This window comes from Giraffa tippelskirchi, chromosome 2 (assembly GCF_054371585.1).
Source record: "Giraffa tippelskirchi isolate mGirTip1 chromosome 2, T2T-mGirTip1v1.2.pri, whole genome shotgun sequence".
Lineage (NCBI taxonomy): Eukaryota > Metazoa > Chordata > Mammalia > Artiodactyla > Giraffidae > Giraffa > Giraffa tippelskirchi.
This window is the reverse complement of record NC_137276.1, coordinates 226,104,759-226,125,407: the sequence shown is the minus strand read 5'-3', so window position 1 is coordinate 226,125,407 and position 20,649 is coordinate 226,104,759. Positions and strand designations below refer to the sequence as shown.

The 20,649-nt window shown below is 37.3% G+C and overlaps 1 protein-coding gene across 32 annotated transcripts in view; it reads left to right on the top strand.

Moving 5' to 3' along the window:
- SYNJ1 (synaptojanin 1) overlaps positions 1-20,649 on the top strand; it is a 94,729-nt gene that overhangs the window by 39,013 nt on the left and 35,067 nt on the right. For 18 of the 32 annotated variants that reach the window (XM_081558495.1, XM_081558451.1, XM_081558436.1 and 15 more), the window contains 7 exons: positions 2,954-3,015; positions 4,675-4,771; positions 7,627-7,796; positions 8,539-8,620; positions 11,367-11,519; positions 14,007-14,172; positions 20,241-20,432. In XM_081558495.1, the coding sequence (XP_081414621.1) occupies positions 2,954-3,015; positions 4,675-4,771; positions 7,627-7,796; positions 8,539-8,620; positions 11,367-11,519; positions 14,007-14,172; positions 20,241-20,432 (922 nt within the window). Of the gene's footprint in view, positions 1-2,953; positions 3,016-4,674; positions 4,772-7,626; positions 7,797-8,538; positions 8,621-11,366; positions 11,520-14,006; positions 14,173-16,444; positions 16,469-20,240; positions 20,433-20,649 lie in introns of all 32 variants that reach the window. The other 14 variants (XM_081558473.1, XM_081558444.1, XM_081558667.1 and 11 more) reach the window with 3 other exon arrangements.

Below are 20,649 nucleotides of genomic sequence, written 5' to 3'. Positions count from 1 at the left end.
ATTGATATTTCTCCTGGCAATCTTGATTCCAGCTTGTGTTTCTTCCAGCCCAGCGTTTCTCATGATGTACTCTGCATATAAGTTAAATAAGCAGGGTGACAATATACAGCCTTGACGTACTCCTTTTCCTATTTGGAACCAGTCTGTTGTTCCATGTCCAGTTCTAACTGTTGCTTCCTGACCTGCATACAGGTTTCTCAAGAGACAGGTCAAATGGTCTGGTATCCCCATCTCTTTCAGGATTTTCCACAGTTTATTGTGATCCACACAGTCAAAGGCTTTGGCATAGTCAATAAAGCAGAAATAGATGTTTTTCTGGAACTCTCTTGCTTTTTCGATGATCCAGCGGATATTGGCAATTTGATCTCTGGTTCCTCTGCCTTTTCTAAAACCAGCTTGAACATCTGGAAGTTCACGGTTCACGTATTGCTGAAGCCTGGCTTGGAGAATTTTGAGCATTACTTTACTAGCATTGTGAGATGAGTGCAATTGTGCGGTAGTTTGAGCATTCTTTGGCATTGCCTTTCTCTGGGATTGGAATGAAAACTGACGTTTTCCAGTCCTGTGGCCACTGCTGAGTTTTCCAAATTTGCTAGCATATCGAGTGCAGCACTTTCACAGCATCATCTTGCAGGATTTGAAATAGCTCAACTGGAATTCCATCGCCTCTACTAGCTTTGTTCGTAGTGATGCTTTCTAAGGCCCACTTGACTTCACATTCCAGGATGTCTGGCTCCAGGTGAGTGATCACACCATCGTGATTATCTGGGTCGTGAAGATCTTTTTTGTACAGTTCTTCTGTGTATTCTTGCCACCTCTTCTTAATATCTTCTGCTTCTGTTAGGTCCATACCATTTCTGTCCTTTATCGAGCCCATCTTTGCATGAAATGTTCCTTTGGTATCTCTAATTTTCTTGAAGAGATCTCTAGTCTTTCCCAATCTGTTGTTTTCCTCTATTTCTTTGCATTGATCGCTGAGGAAGGCTTTCTTATCTCTCCTTGCTATTCTTTGGAACTCTGCATTCAGATGGGAATATCTTTCCTTTTCTCCTTTGCTTTTAGCTTCTCTTCTCTTCCCAGCTATCTGTAAGGCCCCCTCAGACAGCCTTTTTGCTTTTTTGCATTTCTTTTCCACGGGGGTTTTCTTGATCCCTGTCTCCTGTACAGTGTCACAAACCTCTGTCCATAGTTCATCAGGCATTCTGTCTATCAGATCTAGTCCCTTAAATCTATTTGTCACTTCTACTGTATACTCATAAGGGATTTGATCTAAGTCATACCTGAATGGACTAGTGGTTTTCCCTACTTTCTTCAATTTAAGTCTGAATTTAGCAATAAGAAGTTCATGATCTGAGCCACAGTCTGCTCCCGGTCTTGTTTTTGCTGACTGTATAGAGCTTCTCCATCTTTGGCTGCAAAGAATATAATCAATCTGATTTCAGTGTTGACCATCTGTTGATGTCCACGTGTAGAGTCTTCTCTTGTGTTGTTGGAAGAGGGTGTTTGCTATTACCAGTGCGTTCTCTTGGCAAAACTCTATACAACTATAGCCATTTCCAAAAAAAAAAATGAGAAAGCTTTTATTTTTTTTCACCTTCTTGACAATTAAGAGTACTGTGCAAGATGAATGTTAATGAATAAACAAAATGCGAAGTCTTGAACTTTGTTAGAGGGAAACTACCTGAGATGACTCCAAAGAAAAAGTATGAACTTCGTCTGACTTTTCTGCCACCTAAAACCCACAAATGTGTCTTGGAGCACACATCTTTCAAAGCTTAAGATTTTATACAGTCTATTGTGTACTAGAAATGAAATGAAATAGAGATGTGACATTTGGCTAATCAGTTTCTTACTAAGAAGGAAGAGCTCTAAAGAGAGTCTGCTGATTTCTCAGGACAGTCATTTGGTCATCTTGACAGGAGAGGGAATGCTGAATGAATGATAATACTGTTAATTCAGTTTGGGACGTGGATGAGCATTTAGAGCTTATTTTCTGGTTTTATTTGTCCAACTGCATGACTGATTTGGCACTTCTCCTCCATGCCATCTTTAAAGTCACGTTATTCACAGATTAGCCAGGATGAATTCTGGGGAACCTTGAGCCCAAAGTCTCAAGGAAATGTTTACAAGTGAAATTCAGGGGAATAATGTGGTCTCACTGTTGTATTTCTTCTTGGCATCTTTTATATCTTTTGATTCTGCCTCATCTCTCCCCCACTTTTCCTACATGAGAAAAGAAAAACTGTAGCAACACACAGTAGGTAGTTATTTTCCATCTTGTTTAATTCTTTTAACCCAAATTTCAAAATATGCTGTTGTTTTAGTTATGTGCCTGAGAGATTGACTTGGAAAGTCTTTTTTCAGGAACTGTTATTTTTAATCTGTGAGATCTTTGGGTGAGAGAGGAGTGAATAGGGTATTCAGCATAACAGAGAAAAAAAATATGTAGACTTTGCACTTGTAGGCAGCCTGAAAGAGTAGACGTTTTGGTCAGGAAGCCTGTATTGTCATGGGAATTTTTTTTTGGATTGAATGATGTTGCTCTAAGAGGACAGGTTTCTTCACGTGGCTGGGTTTGTTCTTTTGTTGCATGAATGACAATATCTGTTGACTTACAAAGGGTGCATATTTAGAACTTAAGTCAAGGTAATGTATATGAAAGCACTCTTAAAAATATCTTACATAAATAAAAATTCCTGTTAGTTTACCAGTGTTGCATAATGCTCTAACTTCTAGTTTTGTTGTTGTTTTTTTTTAATGAGGTTGTGTTTTAAAAGATAAAAAGAAGGCCAAACCCCTAGAAGTTATTTTTTTAAGAGAATATCACACATGACAATTACTCAGCTTACTACTGTGTGCTTAACAAATGAATTATTACATGGAGTAAACAATGCTATTGCTTTTGTCTGCATGTTGGCTTTTGGTACAATTAAGCATATTTTTCTTGTCTTAGGTGGGATCCCATCGTGTTCGTATGTCAAGAGGATTTGAAGCCAATGCACCCGCTTTTGACAGGTAAGACTGATGAATTTACATATTGCTGTGAGTTTTGATGTTGCTAAGCAGTGAGATTAGTTGTATTTACTGCTTCATTTCAGCTTTTGGGCTCTTAAGTAAAATTTCTTCTTGATTCTAATTTAAGTGAAAGACAGTGACACTCTTAAGAATTCTAGGAGGGGTGGCAGTAAGTGTGTAGGCCTTGACATCTTGGCCTTAAAACTACCTCTTATGGGTGTGTTATCCAATATGGTGGCTATTAGCCACATGTAGCTAGCTCTTAGGCATTTGAAATTGACTAGTCCAGATTGAGATATGTTGTAGGTGTATAATAGGTACTGGATTTCAGACTTAGTGCAAAAAAAATGCAAAATACCAATATTTGTTTTATATGTCAATTCATATAGAAATGGTATTTTAGTTATATTGGATTAAATAAAATACATGTAAATTAATTTCACCTTTTGATTTTTACCTTTTTAATTTGCCTTCTGGACAATTTTAAATTGTATGTGACTTACGTTATATTTCCTGTGGATGATGTTGCTCTCTCGCCTCTAGACTGATTAGAAGCTGGAGAGACTAAAGGATCCTGTGTGGGGCCTATTTATCTTAAGGCTGGAGCTGTTTAGGAGCTCTGAATCCTCACAGAGTAGGCAGCGTCCTCACACGTTAGGTGCAGCCCAGTGCCCTCTGCCCTCGCTGCCTTGCCAACCCAGCTGCATGGCTCCTGGTTTCCATGTCCACCCAGCATTAGCCTCAGGGTGGAGAGGGGGCCAGATGACTCTGAAAGCTCTAGCATCAGCTCAGTTCAGTTCAGTTTCTCAGTTGTATCCGACTTTGCGATCCCATGGACTGCAGCACACCAGGCCTCCCTGTCATTAACAAACTCCTGGAGCTTAGTCAAACTCATGTCCATTGAGTTGGTGATGCCATCCAACCATCTCATTCTCTGTCGTACCCTTCTCCTCCTGCCTTCAATCATTCCCAGCATCAAGGTCTTTTCACATGAGTCAGCTCTTCACATCACGTGGCCAAAGTATTGGAGTTTCAGCTTCAGCATCAGTCCTTGCAATGAATATTCAGGACTGATTTCCTTTAGGATGGACTGGTTGGATCTCCTTGCAGTCCAAGGGACTCTCAAGAGTCTTCTCCAACACCACAGTTTAAAAGCATCAATTCTTCGGCACTCAGCTTTCCTTATGGTCCAACTCTCACATCTGTACATGACTACTGGAAAAACCAAAGCTTTGGCTAGACGGACCTTTGTCGGCAAAGTAATGTCTCTGCTTTTTAATATGCTGTCTAGGTTGGTCATAGCTTTTCTTCCAAGGAGCAAGTGTCTTTTAATTTCATGGGTGCAGTCACCATCTGCAGTGATTTTGGAGTCCCCCAAAATAAAGTCTGTCACTCTTTCCCTTGTTTCCCCATCTATTTGCCATGAAGTGATGGCAAATAGATGATAAGTTGGTAAGTTAGAGACAAAATTGCATTAACTGACTTTTCACAAATTCAGAGTTTTGATTCCACATGAAATGGATTTGTATCGCGTTTTGCCAATCCTATGAGTTTAAAATACTGCCTTGTAGGTCCTGTCTAAAAGTGGGTTACTGTTTATTGAAAAAAGTTTTTGACTTATCACTTGATCTATGCTTACTTCCCTTCTCTCTTTAATAGGCATTTTAGGACACTTAAGAATTTGTATGGTAAACAAATAATAGTAAATCTGCTTGGATCTAAGGAAGGTGAACATATGCTAAGTAAGGCTTTCCAGGTAAGTGGTCATTTTTGTCTTCCATTCTGGCCCATGGACACCTAGAATGATATTTTAAAAATAATAGTCAAATTCTTCCAGGAAGTGAGTTCTTCCTGGAAGAAGATTGGATACTTGTTGGGACCATTAGTTCTTTGAAGGCAGTTAGGCAACAATTTTCTTGCTTAAATTGGGATTACAGAAAGCTTTCAAGGCAATTGACCATTTTCTAATCTGCTTATTTATGTAGTGGAGAAGCAGAAGAATACCCCCCCCCTTCATCTGTTCACTGCTTTGCCTAGTTCCTAGAAACCATAGTCACTGTTTTAAATCTATGAAATTTTGAATAAAGCATTTGTATACACACAAGACTTCTTGTACCAGTGAAAGAAAATTTGAGAATTTCACATAAATAAGAACCTAAAGAAATGTCTGACTTCTAAAGAAAACATATTTTTCATAAATGTTTATTGAATCAGTAATGAATTGATACAAATTATAGTGTTACCCTAAAAGATGATGCTGTGAAAGTGTTGCACTCAATATGTCAGCAAATTTGGAAAACTCAGCAGTGGCCACAGGACTGGAAAAGGTCAGTTTTCATTCTAATCCCAAAGAAAGGCAATGCCAAAGAATGCTCAAACTACCGCACAATTGCACTCATCTCACAATGCTAGTAAAGTAATGCACAAAATTCTCGAAGCCAGGCTTCATCAATACGTGAACTGTGAACTTCCAGATGTTCAAGCTGGTTTTAGAAAAGGCAGAGGAACCAGAGATCAAATTGCCAACATCTGCTGGATCATTGAAAAAGCAAGAGAGTTCCAGAAAAACATCTATTTCTGCTTTATTGACTATGCCAAAGCCTTTGACTGTGTGGATCACAATAAACTGTGGAAAATTCTGAAAGAGATGGGAATACCAGACCACCTGACCTGCCTCTTGAGAAACCTGTATGCAGATCAGGAAGCAACAGTTAGAACTGGACATGGAACAACAGACTGGTTCCAAATAGGAAAAGGATACGTCAAGGCTGTATATTGTCACCCTGCTTATTTAACTTGTATGCAGAGTACATCAGGAGAAATGCTGGGCTGGAAGAAGCACAAGATGGAATCCAGATCACCGGGAGAAATATCAAAAACCTCAGATATGCAGATGACACCACCCTTATGGCAGAAAGTGAAGAAGAACCAAAGAGCCTCTTGATGAAAGTGAAAGAGGAGAGTGAAAAAGTTGACTTAAAGCTCAACATTCAGAAAACTAAGATCATGGTATCTGGTCCCATTATTTCATGGGAAATAGATGGGGAAACAATGGAAACACTGTCAGACTTTATATTTTTGGGCTCCAAAATCACTGCAGATGGTGATTGTAGTGATGAAATTAAAAGACGCTTACACCTTGGAAGGAAAGTTATGACCAACCTAGATAGCATATTAAAATGCAGAGACATTACTTTGCCAACAAAGGTCCATCTAGTCAAGGCTATGGTTTTTCCAGTGGTCATGTATGGATGTGAGAGTTGGACAGTGAAGAAAGCTGAGCGCCGTAGAATTGATGCTTTTGAACTGTGGTGTTGGAGAAGACTCTTGAGAGTCCCTTGGACTGCAAGGAGATCCAACCAGTCCATCTTAAAGGAAATCAGTCCTGGGTGTTCATTGGAAGGACTGATGCTGAAACTGAAACTCCAGTATTTTCGCCACCTGATGCAACAAGCTGATTCATTTGAAAAGACCCTGAGTCTAGGAAAGATTGAAGGCCGGAGGAGAAGGGGACGACAGAGGATGGGATGGTTAGATGGCATCTCCAACTCAGTGGACATGAGTTTGGGTAAACTCTGGGAGTTCGTGATGGACAGGGAGGCCTGGCATGCTGCGGTTCATGGGGTCGTAAAGAGTTGGACACGACTGAGGGACTGAACTAACTAATAGTGTTACATAAGATTATAACCTTAAACAAAATGGCTAGAAAACGTTTTCTCAAGTTGAAGCTAATGAAGTCCAGGATTAATTATTTGGCTATTTTGTTTGAATATCATTAATAAACAAGTTATACGTTAGAGAGTGATTCTTTATTGTAAACTTTGAAAACATTTGTATATCTTGAATGAAGGTATAAAAATGAATTCTTCAACTTTTGATGAGCTTTCACTTAGAAATCAATTACTTTGTTTTGAGATTGTGTAATAGACATAAACAGTCATTATATTTTTATGGTAAAAAATGAAATGCTGGTTGTTGGAAATCATTTTTCATTTTCTAAACCAGATGAGAATGTTAAGTTCCATCATATTAATTATGTAAGACCTAATTTCTCTGAAATAGTAGTTTTAGGAAAAGGATGCTGTAAGATATCAGCAAGTAATTTTTCATTTTACTGCCAGTGGCAATGAAAGCTTAGTGAAATTAGTAAGATTTCAAGGACGTGCTTAGATTTTCTTTTAAAATAAAAGTTCCATTTATAACATTGTGTTGATACAATCATATTTAGTTAACATTTAAATGAATATTTTCAGGGTGGCTCAAATGTTAAAGAGTTTGCCTGCAATGCAGGAGACCTGGTTCGATCCCTGGGTTGGGAAGATCCCCTGGAGAAGGGAATGGCTGCCCACTCCAGGATTCTTGCATGGAGAATTCCATAGACAGGGGAGCCTGGCGGGTTACAGTCCATGGGGCCGCCAAGAGGCAGACACGAGTGAGTGACTAACACTTTCACTTTCCTTGATGGTCCAGTGGTTAAGAATCTGCAATTTCACTGAAGGGGCATGGATTTAATCCCTGATTGAGGATAGGGCATCCTACCTGCCAGATCTGCAATTTGCAGCCAAAAAAAAAAAAAGAAGAATTAAATGAATATTTTCTTTTTATTTTCAGAGTCATCTGAAAGCTTCTGAACATGCTGCTGATATCCAGATGGTGAATTTTGACTATCATCAAATGGTTAAAGGAGGAAAGGCAGAAAAATTGCATAGTGTTCTTAAACCTCAAGTCCAGAAGTTTCTGGATTATGGATTTTTTCATTTTGATGGAAGTGAAGTTCAAAGGTTTGACTTCTCTGTTTTTCTTTTCTTTAAATTGGAACTTTGCTATAATTTAATTTCTTTATTATACTTGATTTTAAACTTGTTCTTCCTTTCTAATAATAGCTTACCTTACTGGGCACGTGCTATGTGTAGGTCAGGTAGTGCATTTAGTCTTTACAATTATTAATAAGAACTGTAGGGGTTGGTTCTGTTATTATCCATTCACACTGGAGGAAGTAGGGGGCTGAAAACTATCATATTCCCCACGTCACGTAAGTAGAAAGTGTTAGCGCTTGAGCTCATCTAGCTCCAGATCTCATGCTGCTCTCTTGGAGGCTGTTCTGTTTCTATCGTAAAATTAATGTCATAATATTTCTTGGCCTCAGTAAAGATTATTTAATGCAAATAAAAGACATTGCTTATTGTCTATTCTGCTATAGAACTGCGTGGTTATATATCTGAATGTGTGTTTAGTTCCTAACTGCTGGCCTCATTAAAAATAAGTGGATGTGGTTGAATGGAAAGATATGTAATAAAGAGTGAATGACAAAATGTTACTGCTTGTAGAATCTGGATGGTGGGTATATGGATGATCACCGTAAAATTCTTTCATCTTTTTTGTGTGTTTGAGAATTATACTAGAGAATTGAAGAGGGGAGAAAGTAGATGCTACATTTTAAGCAGCTTAATTTTTCTCAGTTTGTTTTAGCTTTTGTTATTTTTCTTTTAAACTACCCATTTAGTTTCACTGAATTTGTTTCAGGTGCCAGAGTGGTACAGTTCGAACAAACTGCTTGGATTGTCTTGACAGAACAAATAGTGTGCAGGCATTCCTTGGTTTAGAGGTAAAAAAAATAAAATATGTGTATGGAACTTAACATCAACTTCCTTTTTCAGTGCTTTTGTGGTATTTATGTTTGTCATTAATTATTTTTCACAAAATCAAGTTATGCTTCATTTTCACAAAAAAGTTTTACTTCTCTTCTAGTTTTTTTTTTCAAGTAATGTCCCTTTTCATTTAAATGTTTCCTTATCTGTTCTGGATACTCTTTAGATAGCTTCCGTTTCTCTTTATTGTTCTTAACTTTGCCTTAAAAAAAAAAAAGCCTGATATTTATACTGTTCTAGTGATTGTCTCGTCTGCCTGTCTTTTGGATAAGCAAAATATATATATATATTCTCGGTGTTGTCATTTTTTAAAAAATAATTTTATCTATCTGTTTTTGGTTGTGCTGTGTTTTCATTGCTGCATGGGCTTTTTTTCTAGTTGTGGCAAGCAGGGGCCACTCTTCCTGTTGCGGCGCTCGGGCTTCTCATTGCAGTGGCCTCTTATTGTGGAACACGGGTTCCAGGGTACTCGGGCATCAGCAGTTGCTGATGTGCTCCCGGGCTCTAGAGCACAGGCTCAGTAGTTGTGGCCCACCAGCTTAGTTGCTCCGCAGCATGTGGGCTCCTCCCAGACCAGGGATTGAACCCGTGCTTCCTGCATTGGCAGGTGGGATTTTCTAGCACTGAGCCACCAGGGAAGCCCTTGGTACTGTCTTTTTAAAAGTCCTTTTGGAATTAAGGAGGATCTATTTTCACATGTGTAACCGTGTAGAATTATATTTTTAACAGTCTAAATCAGTACAGTTTACACAGCATTTTAAAAAAAATTGCTACAAAAACCAGGATCAGATGAAAAATGTCATTGTTAGAATAAAAGTGAATGAGAGCCAACTTCTCTAACAAACTCTGTTTAAAATTTTTTCTTGGGTACTTACCTATCAAACTCAGTCTAATTTAGGCATAATCTCAACTATGTGACAAACTGTGTAGCAATGCTTAGATTTCTGTCTTGCCTCTTATGCAACAGTTAGGGTCATAAGACTATGGTGGGTCTTCATTTAGTTCCGTAGGAACTTAGCATAGTTCTCCAATACTGTAAAAACAGGAATAGAAAGTAAAAGGTTCTTATTTCCTCTAGCAAATGATCTTAAATTTGGCTAGAATGTTGGTTAATTAGTTACTCTGCAGCTGAGATTCATTCAGTCTCAAAAGGAGAGTACATGTATAGAATTTCCTACTAGAAAAACATATTTTTCATGTAACTAAATTTTACTGCTTTGCCTTTTTTGAAGTCTGTTGTTGAGGATTATCATTATAATTTAGAAAATATGACAGAGACGAGAAAAGTGAAAGCAAGCATTTGATTATTGGAATTGAGTTTTATGAGATGTCTTGGGTTTGTGTTGAGTTCTCTCAAGTGGCTAAAGACACTTAGTTAGAGTCTGAGAGTAAGCTTGTGAAATGCTTGAACATCTTCATTGAAAGCAGAACAAGCATTAGTTTTCAGAATCTGACTTAGCGGACTACCTGGTGTTTGTTATTAGGTGTGAGAGTACTTACTCCCTAGTTGCTTGACTGGTTACAGAATATACTGCAAATGTAAGTAAAAGCAAACTACTTGTAGTGAAGACCAGTTTTGCCCTGTTCTTTGAAGAAAGAGTTGATAAAGGAGAACCTGGAGGTTTGTTTGTTTTATTCTACATGCCAGCAAAAGAATAGCATAAGTCTAGGCAATTGGATTAGACCCAGTATAGAGTTTTTTATGTTATTTTAGTTTTTGATCCCTGTGTAATTATGGATAATCTCCATAATATCTTTATCTTATAGATAAGATAAAAGGAAACACAGTGGGAAGGAGTTAAGTAAAACTACAGGGGCATAGACTATGACTGGATTCCAAATAAGAGAAATAGACTGGATAAGGATTATACATTGCTTTGACTTTGCCAGACTTCAAGGCTAAGAGTCATTCAGAGTAAAGACTTCTAAACACATACACTGTGATGAAGGAACTGTGGTAGCCCCAAGATCCTTGCATTCTTCAAATACTGTGTTCCCCCTAATTCTTCCTTATATGCTTTACTGATACGAATTCGGTACATTCAGAGCTGTCATGACTTTATTCAGAAATGTGACTTATTTAAAAATTTTGATATCAATTCAAGAGCAGCTCTGCTTTTCTCATAATCTCCTGACGTTAATTACCCAAAAATACAGAACCAAATGCAAAAATTAAAGAAACTTAGTTATTTCTATATATATTTAAATAAACTAAATATATTTCTCTGCTCCAGTGGGTGTTGTTGCATAATTATTCTTTGATGTGAACAAGATAAACTAGTCTGATTTATAGGAACATTTTTTTTTCTTTTTTTGCCCTACGGCTTGTGGGGTATTAGTTCCCCAACAGAAATTAAACTCAGGCCCTCGGCAGTGAAAGCAAGGAGTCCTAACTACTGGACTTCCAGAGAATTCCCTAAAGGTTCGGGACATTTTAAAAAGCTTAATATCATTTAACCAGAAAAAGTTCTTGTTACTACAAGGATTGAGTACTGAGTTACCTGTAGGTTTCATTGATGTGATAGTTACTTTAGAAATTGGCATGGGGGAAATAACAAAGCCTAGTAAACTTGAATTTTCAAAATCCAGACTCTCAACATCCTGTAACTATAAATTTTTGGTTTGATTCTGGTAGTTCTTAAAAGGTCACATCGTAATGAATGTATTTATATACTTATAAAAGTTTCTTTTCTGCTATTTTAGATGCTGACTAAACAGTTGGAAGCTCTTGGTTTAGCTGAAAAGCCTCAGTTGGTGACTCGCTTTCAAGAAGTTTTTCGATCAATGTGGTCTGTGAATGGTGATTCAATCAGTAAGATTTATGCAGGAACTGGAGCCCTTGAAGGAAAGGCTAAGGTAGATCTAGATTATAAAAGATCCTCTTTTTTCTTCTTTAATAAAGCTTTAAATGAACTCTTTTAAATTAATAGTTTTTTTTTTTAAGGTATCTGTTTTAGAATTCTGTTTCATCATTTTTTTATGTCCTCTTTATTACCTCCTTCCTAGTGGATACTAATGATTGAATGGATAGTTATTTCCCTAGGTTTGAGAGGTATAATATATATGTATGACATATTTAGTTGTTTAGTGATAATCTACTAGGCTTACATATGTATTACTTCCAATTTTCTTAATGATTTTTCACTTGCATGTGTGTTTTAATTTTTATACTGTTTATTTTAATTAGAAATATGTTTTTTTTTTAAGCCTTTGCTTTTCTTTTTTTTGGTCACACAGGGCAGCATGCAGATCTTAGTTCCCTGGATCAGGGATCAAACCCAGGCTCCTTCAGTGAAAGTGCAGAGTGCTAACCACCAGACTGCTATGGAATTACCCAAAATATATTGTTGTTGTTTTCAATTAGGGCCATCTTTGGTGGCCCAGTGGTTAAGATTCCATGCTTCTAGTGCAGGGGGTGTGGATTCGATCCTTAGTTGGGGAACTAAGATCCCACAGGCTGCGCAGCACAACCATAATTAAAACAAAAGTTCCCCTGTCCCCAAATAATAGTCTTACCAATAAAGGGTCTTACCTTATTTGCCTTTGTGTCCCCAGTACTTGCCACAGTACATACAGTTGGATAGATATGTGACTAGTGCTGGATGGACAAATAAACCAATGGGTAGTTTATGCAGCACCACCTATGAACCCAATGCTATTAGGGCTGAAGTTTATATTCTTTTTCTTATCTTACCTTGAAAAGGAGGCTATCAAAATGTGCCTTTGCAAGTGTGAGGTATGGACGTAATTGTATATCTGTATGTCATCATTACTTTTTATTTGCTGGTATTATCTACAGACTGCTTCTGCTTTAGTGTTTGTCCCTTACTGAGGGACATACTTGAAATATTTTTCATTATATACTTAAATATTGACCTTTTATGGCTTCTGGATTCAGCTGAATTTGTTAATGTACTACAACCCTACAGTTTCTCAAATTAACCCAGGAATAGAAACAGAGACATTTACCACTTTTAGAGTTTCTTATTTAGTCTCTTCAGTATAGCAGCTGAATTTCATAATCTCAAAGTCTTCTGTTTTTCACATCTTCCTCTTCTTCTGTCTCTCATAAAATGCCATGCCTCTGTTCAGAAGTATTGGCCTTAGCCACAAAGTTCTTTTTTGTTCAACTCAGAAATAATTTGTATTGACATTTACAAATATTTACTTCTTAAATGGTCCCTATTTTAAAAACCCTGAGATTGTTAAACTTTCATGTATTCTTTTTTAAATAAACATAATTCTTGCTTTTAAACCTGATTCTCTACAACTATTGCTTAAAATATTCTTTTATGTTCTGCCTTTTTGTTTCTGCAGTTAACTATCTATGTACAGAGGTTACATATATTTTCAGTGATCTTTTCTAACAAACTAGATATGAAATTTTATGTATTAAGTATACTAGTCTGAATTGACCTAAAATCTAACATCTGAACTGCTCTTTCTTTTCCTTTCTCTGGGTTCCTTTTGATTAATTGCCTGATAATATGAATGGTGAGTCTCTTTTTAAATAATGTCATTTGCATTTGTTTTATGGAGGGAAATAACATTTTTAAGCCTCAAATTCTTGTTATTTCTTTGAGGAATAAAAATTACCTATTGCAAACTAAAGTTTTTTTTTTTTCCCTAAAAGGCAAGAGTTTCTTTTTTTTAAAACGGTCATCAAAATCTGTAAGATTAAAATATCTTTATGGTAACTAACACACCTGAGTGAAATATACGTTCATTAGAAGTTATAATCAGCTCTCTCACTGTAGGAATTGGCATACATTTTTATATTTTTATATTTACATAGGCAAAATGACCTAAAATACAAAACTGTAGTTTTTAATGTTACAGGCTATACCTTCATTCTCATATTCAGTTTTGGTTTTAACTAAGTTACTTGGGAGCAATTTCAGTTTTATTTTTCTACTGTTAGTGTACTTTGAAGTTTTTCTGGGAACATGGAAGTGCAGTGTGTCCTCCTTTATCTCCTCTGCTTCTCCCCACCCATCCCCACGCCTAACAGTTACAATGGAAGAAGTGATTTCCTTGTCTTGCATAAGTACATTTCAGTCTGTTTCCTTTCCAGTAAACAGTTATAAACGTTTACTGCTCTAGATGTCATCAGTGGATGCAGTTGTGGCACTGAGCCTCTTCTGTCTCCCTGCAGTGCTGTTACCCAAAAGAGGAAACAGTGACATCTTAATGTGCCATTTTAATGTGATGGTTTGATATTCAGAGTGGAACGATGAGGTCCTTCTTACTACAGTGAAGTCATATACAACTTATCTAAAGTTTCAGAATACCTATTGAGTGAAAACAATTTAGAATGAAAGTCCATGCTTTTTTCCCCAACAGGCTGGAAAGTTAAAAGATGGTGCTCGTTCAGTTAGTAGAACAATTCAGAATAACTTCTTTGACAGCTCCAAGCAAGAAGCAATTGATGTTTTGCTCCTGGGAAATACTCTAAATAGTGATTTAGCTGACAAAGCTCGAGCCCTTTTAACTACTGGAAGTTTGCGTGGTAGGCGTACTTACTTTATATTTTACTTTATGTTGTCTATATTCCTTCTAAAAGTCCAAGAGGTGAATGTAAACTTATTTACATATATACTTTCTAGTTTGAGTTGATTAAAATAGTTTTTTGAAGGAATTTCTATCAATGTAATTTTCTAAACTTCCATTCTCCAAAGGAAGTTTGATTCTCCTAAAATATTTATAGCATTAGCAGAATTATTAAGCTATAAACTGAGGCCCATGCATGTTTTCTTTCATAGATTATGATTGAGGGGGGAAATTATTTAAATATTGCTAACTTTATTTAAGGCAAGATTTCATAAAATATTCAACTAGTACTTTCAGTATTCAGTAACCTAATTATGTAGAAAGCATTGCTTTATTGAAAAAAACAATACCTATTCTGGTTATTGTACTAATCACCACCCCAGATGTTTCTATAACTTGGTCTTACTTTTTAATTGCTGCTGTTTGAATAAGCTTTAAATCATATTAATAATTTTAAAATGTTGCTTATTATTGGACACTGTCATCCCCAGTTTTAATATTTGACATAAAATATATGTCAGGCTTTCAGAATAGCTGTTGATTTTTCACTGTTTCTTTAAAACCAAAAGAATTTGAGCTCATGTCAGTGAGCATATTAAGCAGGATCATGTGAAAACTCAATATACATTGTATAACTTATTAAATTAGACTCCCTTAATTCCATATTTTTTTTCTATTTTAGCTTTCCAGCACTCTGAACATTTTTTTTACTTCTTCTGTTATCCCCCAAAAGAACCCTTTCAATTTTCCCTGTTCAACTAGGAGAAATTGTTCCTCAAATAACCTCCTCATGGGTTATCACTTGTTATCATGGATTCTTTCAGAATTCTGCATGGTGCTGAAGGTAGTTAATTACAGTCAGCTCCTCAGGGATCTGTGAGTAGGCTGGGGGACTGAAATCTACTAAAGCTCTGAAAACCAGAATCTGATCATAGCTACTGCTTTTAACTTCAGGCTTTCTTCCTGGCTTCCAGCAGTAGACACTGACTCATTTGCATCTTATCACCTCTTTCCACCCGTGCCTGCTTTGATACGGAGGCATTAATCAGCAACCACTGAAAGTAAGCTATTGAAGGAAAGAGAAGTGAGGGACCTGAATAATTCCAAGACTTGATCATTAATGTTTTTTAGTTTCCCGCACATTTTACTATATGAAAAACATACCCTTGAAAAACAGTACAATCAGTTCTGCTATAGCTCTTATTCTGAGAATGGGAATTTATTCCAACAGGGATGCTATGTCAGGAAAAATTGTGAGTGTAACGCCAATTCTGTAGTAGTTCATGCATGATTTCACTGGTAGTAGTGCTAGGGAAATGCAGAAAGCTGCACTCAGCAGAACTGAGATGGGTAGAAATATATAAAACATGCATATACATGTGCATGGACCTCTCCCTCCCTCTGTTTACCAACTGTGTGATGAGCCAGATCCTCCCATATCTGGTGTCACAACTTACTATCCAGTTTCAGAGAACCCTTCTTCTACAATTCACAATTGCTCACAAGCACAGGCCTCTTCCTGCCCATTTCTATAAGCAAACCTCAAGTCTTTTTCAAGGTAAAGTACCATATGTTAGACGTATTTCTCCATTCCTTAACCATTTAACATGTGTAGGGTTCTTCTACTGTTTTTATAGCAGGTTCCTATCTTGGCACATCGTTGCTGAAGTGTTTGAATGTTGTGCCCAAATCCAAATATTTTTGCCATAAACGCTGTGCCTGTAAGAATTTGCACTATCTTGCATAGCATGGTCATTCTGTTGGAATGTATGTGTTTTTTTTTATAACTGAACTGATTGTACCTGTCAGCTGGTGAGTCCCAGAAAGAATACTCCAAGGTGTGCATTAGGGCAGTATCTGCAATATTTCAGTGTCCTCCAGCCTCTTTGGTTTTCGGGTTCGTATTCTCCCTCAAAAGTATGTGCACTTGTACACTCGACAGACATACATATGGGACCGGCCTGTGAAGCAGGCCTAGAACGTTCTGATTGTGAAGCTCTGCACGTCACTATGTCCCCAGAGGATTTTTCTTAGATACAGTGGGTTTACATCAGTTATTGTCATTTATTTTATCTTTGGTATTATCCTACAGCCATCAGAAAAAAATCGTCATCAAATTAAATCAAAAGAAAAAACTGAAGCTGAGAAGGTTTTGTCATAACACTCTAGACTTCAACTGTAACTTACTGTGTTACTAATGATTCTTTGTTTTCTTCTTGATGCATCCATAGTTTCTGAACAGACATTACAGTCAGGTACAGTATAGAAAATCAACTAAATGCAACTTTTTCTCAATTTTTTTTTAAAAAGTGGATGTTGTATATAAATAAAGCCACAAATAAATGGAAACTTTATTTTGCCCTCTGATTCTGACAGGATAAATTGATGCTTTGTTTTAATCTGAGAAAAAAATTTTAAGTTTGAGAAAACAGAGTACTTCATTTAGAAGGTGCTATGCCAAGCTCTTTGTCTTCTTGTAGCAAGTGCTTAATTTCAATTAAATATGGGTCATCTAGTTTTAATTTCTTTTACATTTCAGTGAACAAACATTATTTGTGTTATATTTTACCCTTTATTGTTGTTTAGTCACTAAGTCGTGTCTGACTCCTTTGCGACCCCATGGACTGTAGCCCACCAAGTTCTTCTGTCCATGGAATTTCTCAGGCAAGGAAATTGGAATGTGTTGCCATTTCCTCCTCCAGGGGATTCCCCAGCTCAGGGGTGGAACCTGCATCTCCTGCATTGTCAGGAGGATTCTTTACCACTGAGCCTCCAGGGAAGTCCTGGAAAAAACCTAGATGTGACTCTTACAGATTAATGTCAAAGTACTACCTGTGATATTTACAACTACTCAATAGCACTTGTCACACATATAACATTTTAAAAAAGACATTGACTTATTTTCTCATATGGTATGTGAAGTATTTTCTGAAACTGGAAGACCTGCACTAAAATATGATCTGAAATCTTTTAAAAAGCATTAAGATTGCTAGCAAAGTTAGAAAAGCCAAATGTGTAAGACCTAAAGGTCTTATTTTTCTTGTCATTCCGATTCTTAAAAATCTCATGCCTTCATTCTATGGACAAGGTTTATGATCTTGTCTTTAAACCTGAATCTGTGGCGAAAGGAACTCTTGCCAGAAACTTTGCTGAAAAGGCATCTTTTCTTCCCCTCATTTAAGATTTGGTATCACTTAAGATTTGTTTCACTTAGTTATTGTTCTGAGTGTTTTAAGACACTATGGGTGAGTTTTTTGAGAAGATGGAGGAAGAGAGCACTTATATTTATTTTTGAATTAACATCATGAAATCCGTTTTCTGAAAGGATATGATATTTAGGGATGGACATCTGTTTGAACAGACACATTTCTTTCTGCACGTTAAGATGCCAACCAGTTTTTTAAAAAAAGAATAGGAATTTTAAAACTTTTTATCCCATTTATAAACTGACTTTAGTAGCTTACTCAATGTGGCAACATGTTTTTCTTCACACAATTCATTGTATGTCTTGCTGCATATTTTAAGCCATTAAATAATTATAGAGCTTGTGTTTTCATGTAGGAAGGATTGTAGAAGCTGTTTTCATAGTAGTAACAATGGCAGTGACTTCAATTAGAAAGACCAGTGTTGATCCGTAGTAATAGAGAAGGGTTATTTATCCAGGTTTAGCCAGCTTTCAGTTAACCATATCAACAGGCCAGAAAAGCAATCTGCTTTCATTCCCACCAGACACCTTTGTGCAAGTAATCAAATAATAGGGTTAGAAATGTATACATATGCCCCTAGGAACAGTGAGGATGTGCTTGTCACCTGAATCTGCAGTTCTTTTGTGGGATTCACAGGTCAGACTATTTTCATTCTAATCCGAAAATGTTACTTGCCTTTTTCATTCATTCTTTCACAAGCCTGCTTGCTGTACCTTGGTTTCCATTCCAAAAATAATAATTAATATCATAATAAAATAAGATCACCTGGTGAAAGGTGAAGATCATTTTGATTTCCGTCTTCTCTTGGCAGTTAACCACCCTTTTAAGGGCATATTCTCTATCATTATTAATAGATTAAAGTCCTAGGAAGGTTCTATTCACTTTTAAGTGCCAGGATTTGACTTAATCTAAATGAAATGTGGTTTAGAAGGCAGAAAGTTAGGTGGAAGCCAAAAAGTAGGCGGAGAAGAGAGACTGAGGATTCAAAATGTATTTCACGTTTATTCATTTAACCATTATTTACCAAACACTCAGTATGTACCAGGCGCTCTTCTAGTCTGGAGATATTAGAGCAAATAAAACAGGCCAAAACTGCTATAAAACACAGGGAACTCAATGATCTGTGGTGACTCAAATGGGAAGGAAATCCAAAAAAGAGGGGGTGTATGTATACATGTAGCCTATTCCCTTCGCTGTAGAACAGAAACTGATACAACATTATAAAGCGAATATTGGGGTTTCCCATGTGGTGCAGCAGTAAAGAATCCGCCTGCCAATGCAGAGGGCACAAGAGAAGTGGGTTTGATCCCTAGGTGGGGAAGATCCCCTGGAGGAGGAAGTGGCAATGTGCTCCAGTATTCTTGCCTGGAAAATTCCGTGGACAGAGGAGCCTGGTGGGCTTTAGTTGTAAAGAGTCACACCTGACTGAGCACATACACTCACACATCCCAATAAATAAATAAATAAAATGAAAGGATGTTCATTCTGTGTGTGTTAGTCACTCAGTCATGTTCTACTCTATGACCCCATGGACTGTAGCCTGCCAGGCTCCTCTGTCCATGGAATTCTCCAGGCGAGAATACTAGAGTGCGTTCCCATTTCCTACTCCAGGAGATTTTCACGACCTAGGGATTGCACCCGGGTCTCCTGCAGTGCATGCAGATTCTTTACTGTCTAAGCCACAGAACTATCATATTATCAAGCATATCCACTTCTGGATATATATTTGCATACTGAAGTGGGTAGCCATTCCCTTTTCCAGGGGATCTTCTTGACCCAGGGATCAAACCCAGGTCTCCTGCATTGCAGGCAGATTCTTTTACCATCTTGGCTACCAGGGAAGCTCCATTCATTCTGGTTCCCCGCCCCCCCCAAAATAAAAATAAAAATGAGATGACCAACATTTCTGCCCTCATGGAGCTTCCGTTTTTCGGTAAGGGGTGACAGTTACAGAATAAATAAATAAAATGCATAGTTTGTACATGGTAATAAACACCATAGAGAAAAGTAAAGCAGGGAGGTGATATGGACAGTAAGAGACAGAATGCACATTTTAATAAGCTGATCAGGAAAAGCCTCACTGCAGAGTTGATGCCTGCAGGCAGTGAGGGAAGACTGTTGCAAGCAGTGGAAACAGCTGGTGCAGAGGGGGTCCAGGGCCAGAGCAGTGAGTGGACAGGGCTGGGATGGCAGCTGAGGGTAGAAAGGCAGGGCAGGTTGTCTGGGGTCTTGGAGAACATTGGTGAAGACTTGGTGTCGCCTGTGAGCTGGGAGGCTTTTAGTAATGGCTTCATTCTCCAACATCTCATTGTTGTCCATGATTTGTGTTTGTGTAAGGGAGCTGTTTTTCATCAAGCTCCCTGTCAGTAGCTAGAGTCCTAAAGGTCATGGTTCTTGAACATTTTTGTTTGGGGAGAAATAACTTATTTTTACTAGCTTCCGAATGAAAGTTGTCTGAAAGTCAGTTGCTATATTCCTTAAAATAGGCTATCTCTGATTTTGTGTATCATAAAATGATGTACTATTTCATTGAAACATAACTTTTGCATGTTTTATGTTGCTGCATTAATTTTGTAGTAGTTTTTTTTACTTGGGCTGTTGTACTTCACGTAGTTAATATTTTAAAAATGTGTTGGTTACTTGCATTGTGTTGGGCTCTGTGTTCAAGGCTGATCTCTTTTGTGCCTGTGCATGTATTTGATGCTTGTTTGTGCTGACGATGGTAATTGTACTTTCCAGCCATCATTTCTCAGTTATGAAGATCAATTTTTGTAAGTGTTTTCATGCAGCCAAAATTTTGTTGTATTTTGTTTTTGATCAGCATCTTCTAAAGTACTAAAGAGCATGTGTGAGAATTTCTACAAGTATTCGAAGCCAAAGAAAATTCGAGTATGTGTGGGCACCTGGAACGTGAATGGCGGGAAGCAGTTTCGCAGCATAGCTTTTAAGAATCAGACCCTTACGGACTGGCTTCTTGATGCCCCCAAGTTAGCTGGCATCCAGGAGTTTCAAGGTTGGCTTCTTACAATATGGATTAATTAACCCTGATTCTGATGTATTAACCTAGAAAACAAATGCGGCACTTCACAATATGCATTACTTTATAAAAGAAACTTCTATATATACATTTGAAGACCAGCATTCTTCTTAGAGATCAAATCTGTTCAAATCTTAGGTCTTTTGTATTCATAGACCTTTCTCTACTACTTCATAGGAACCCAGGGTAAAGT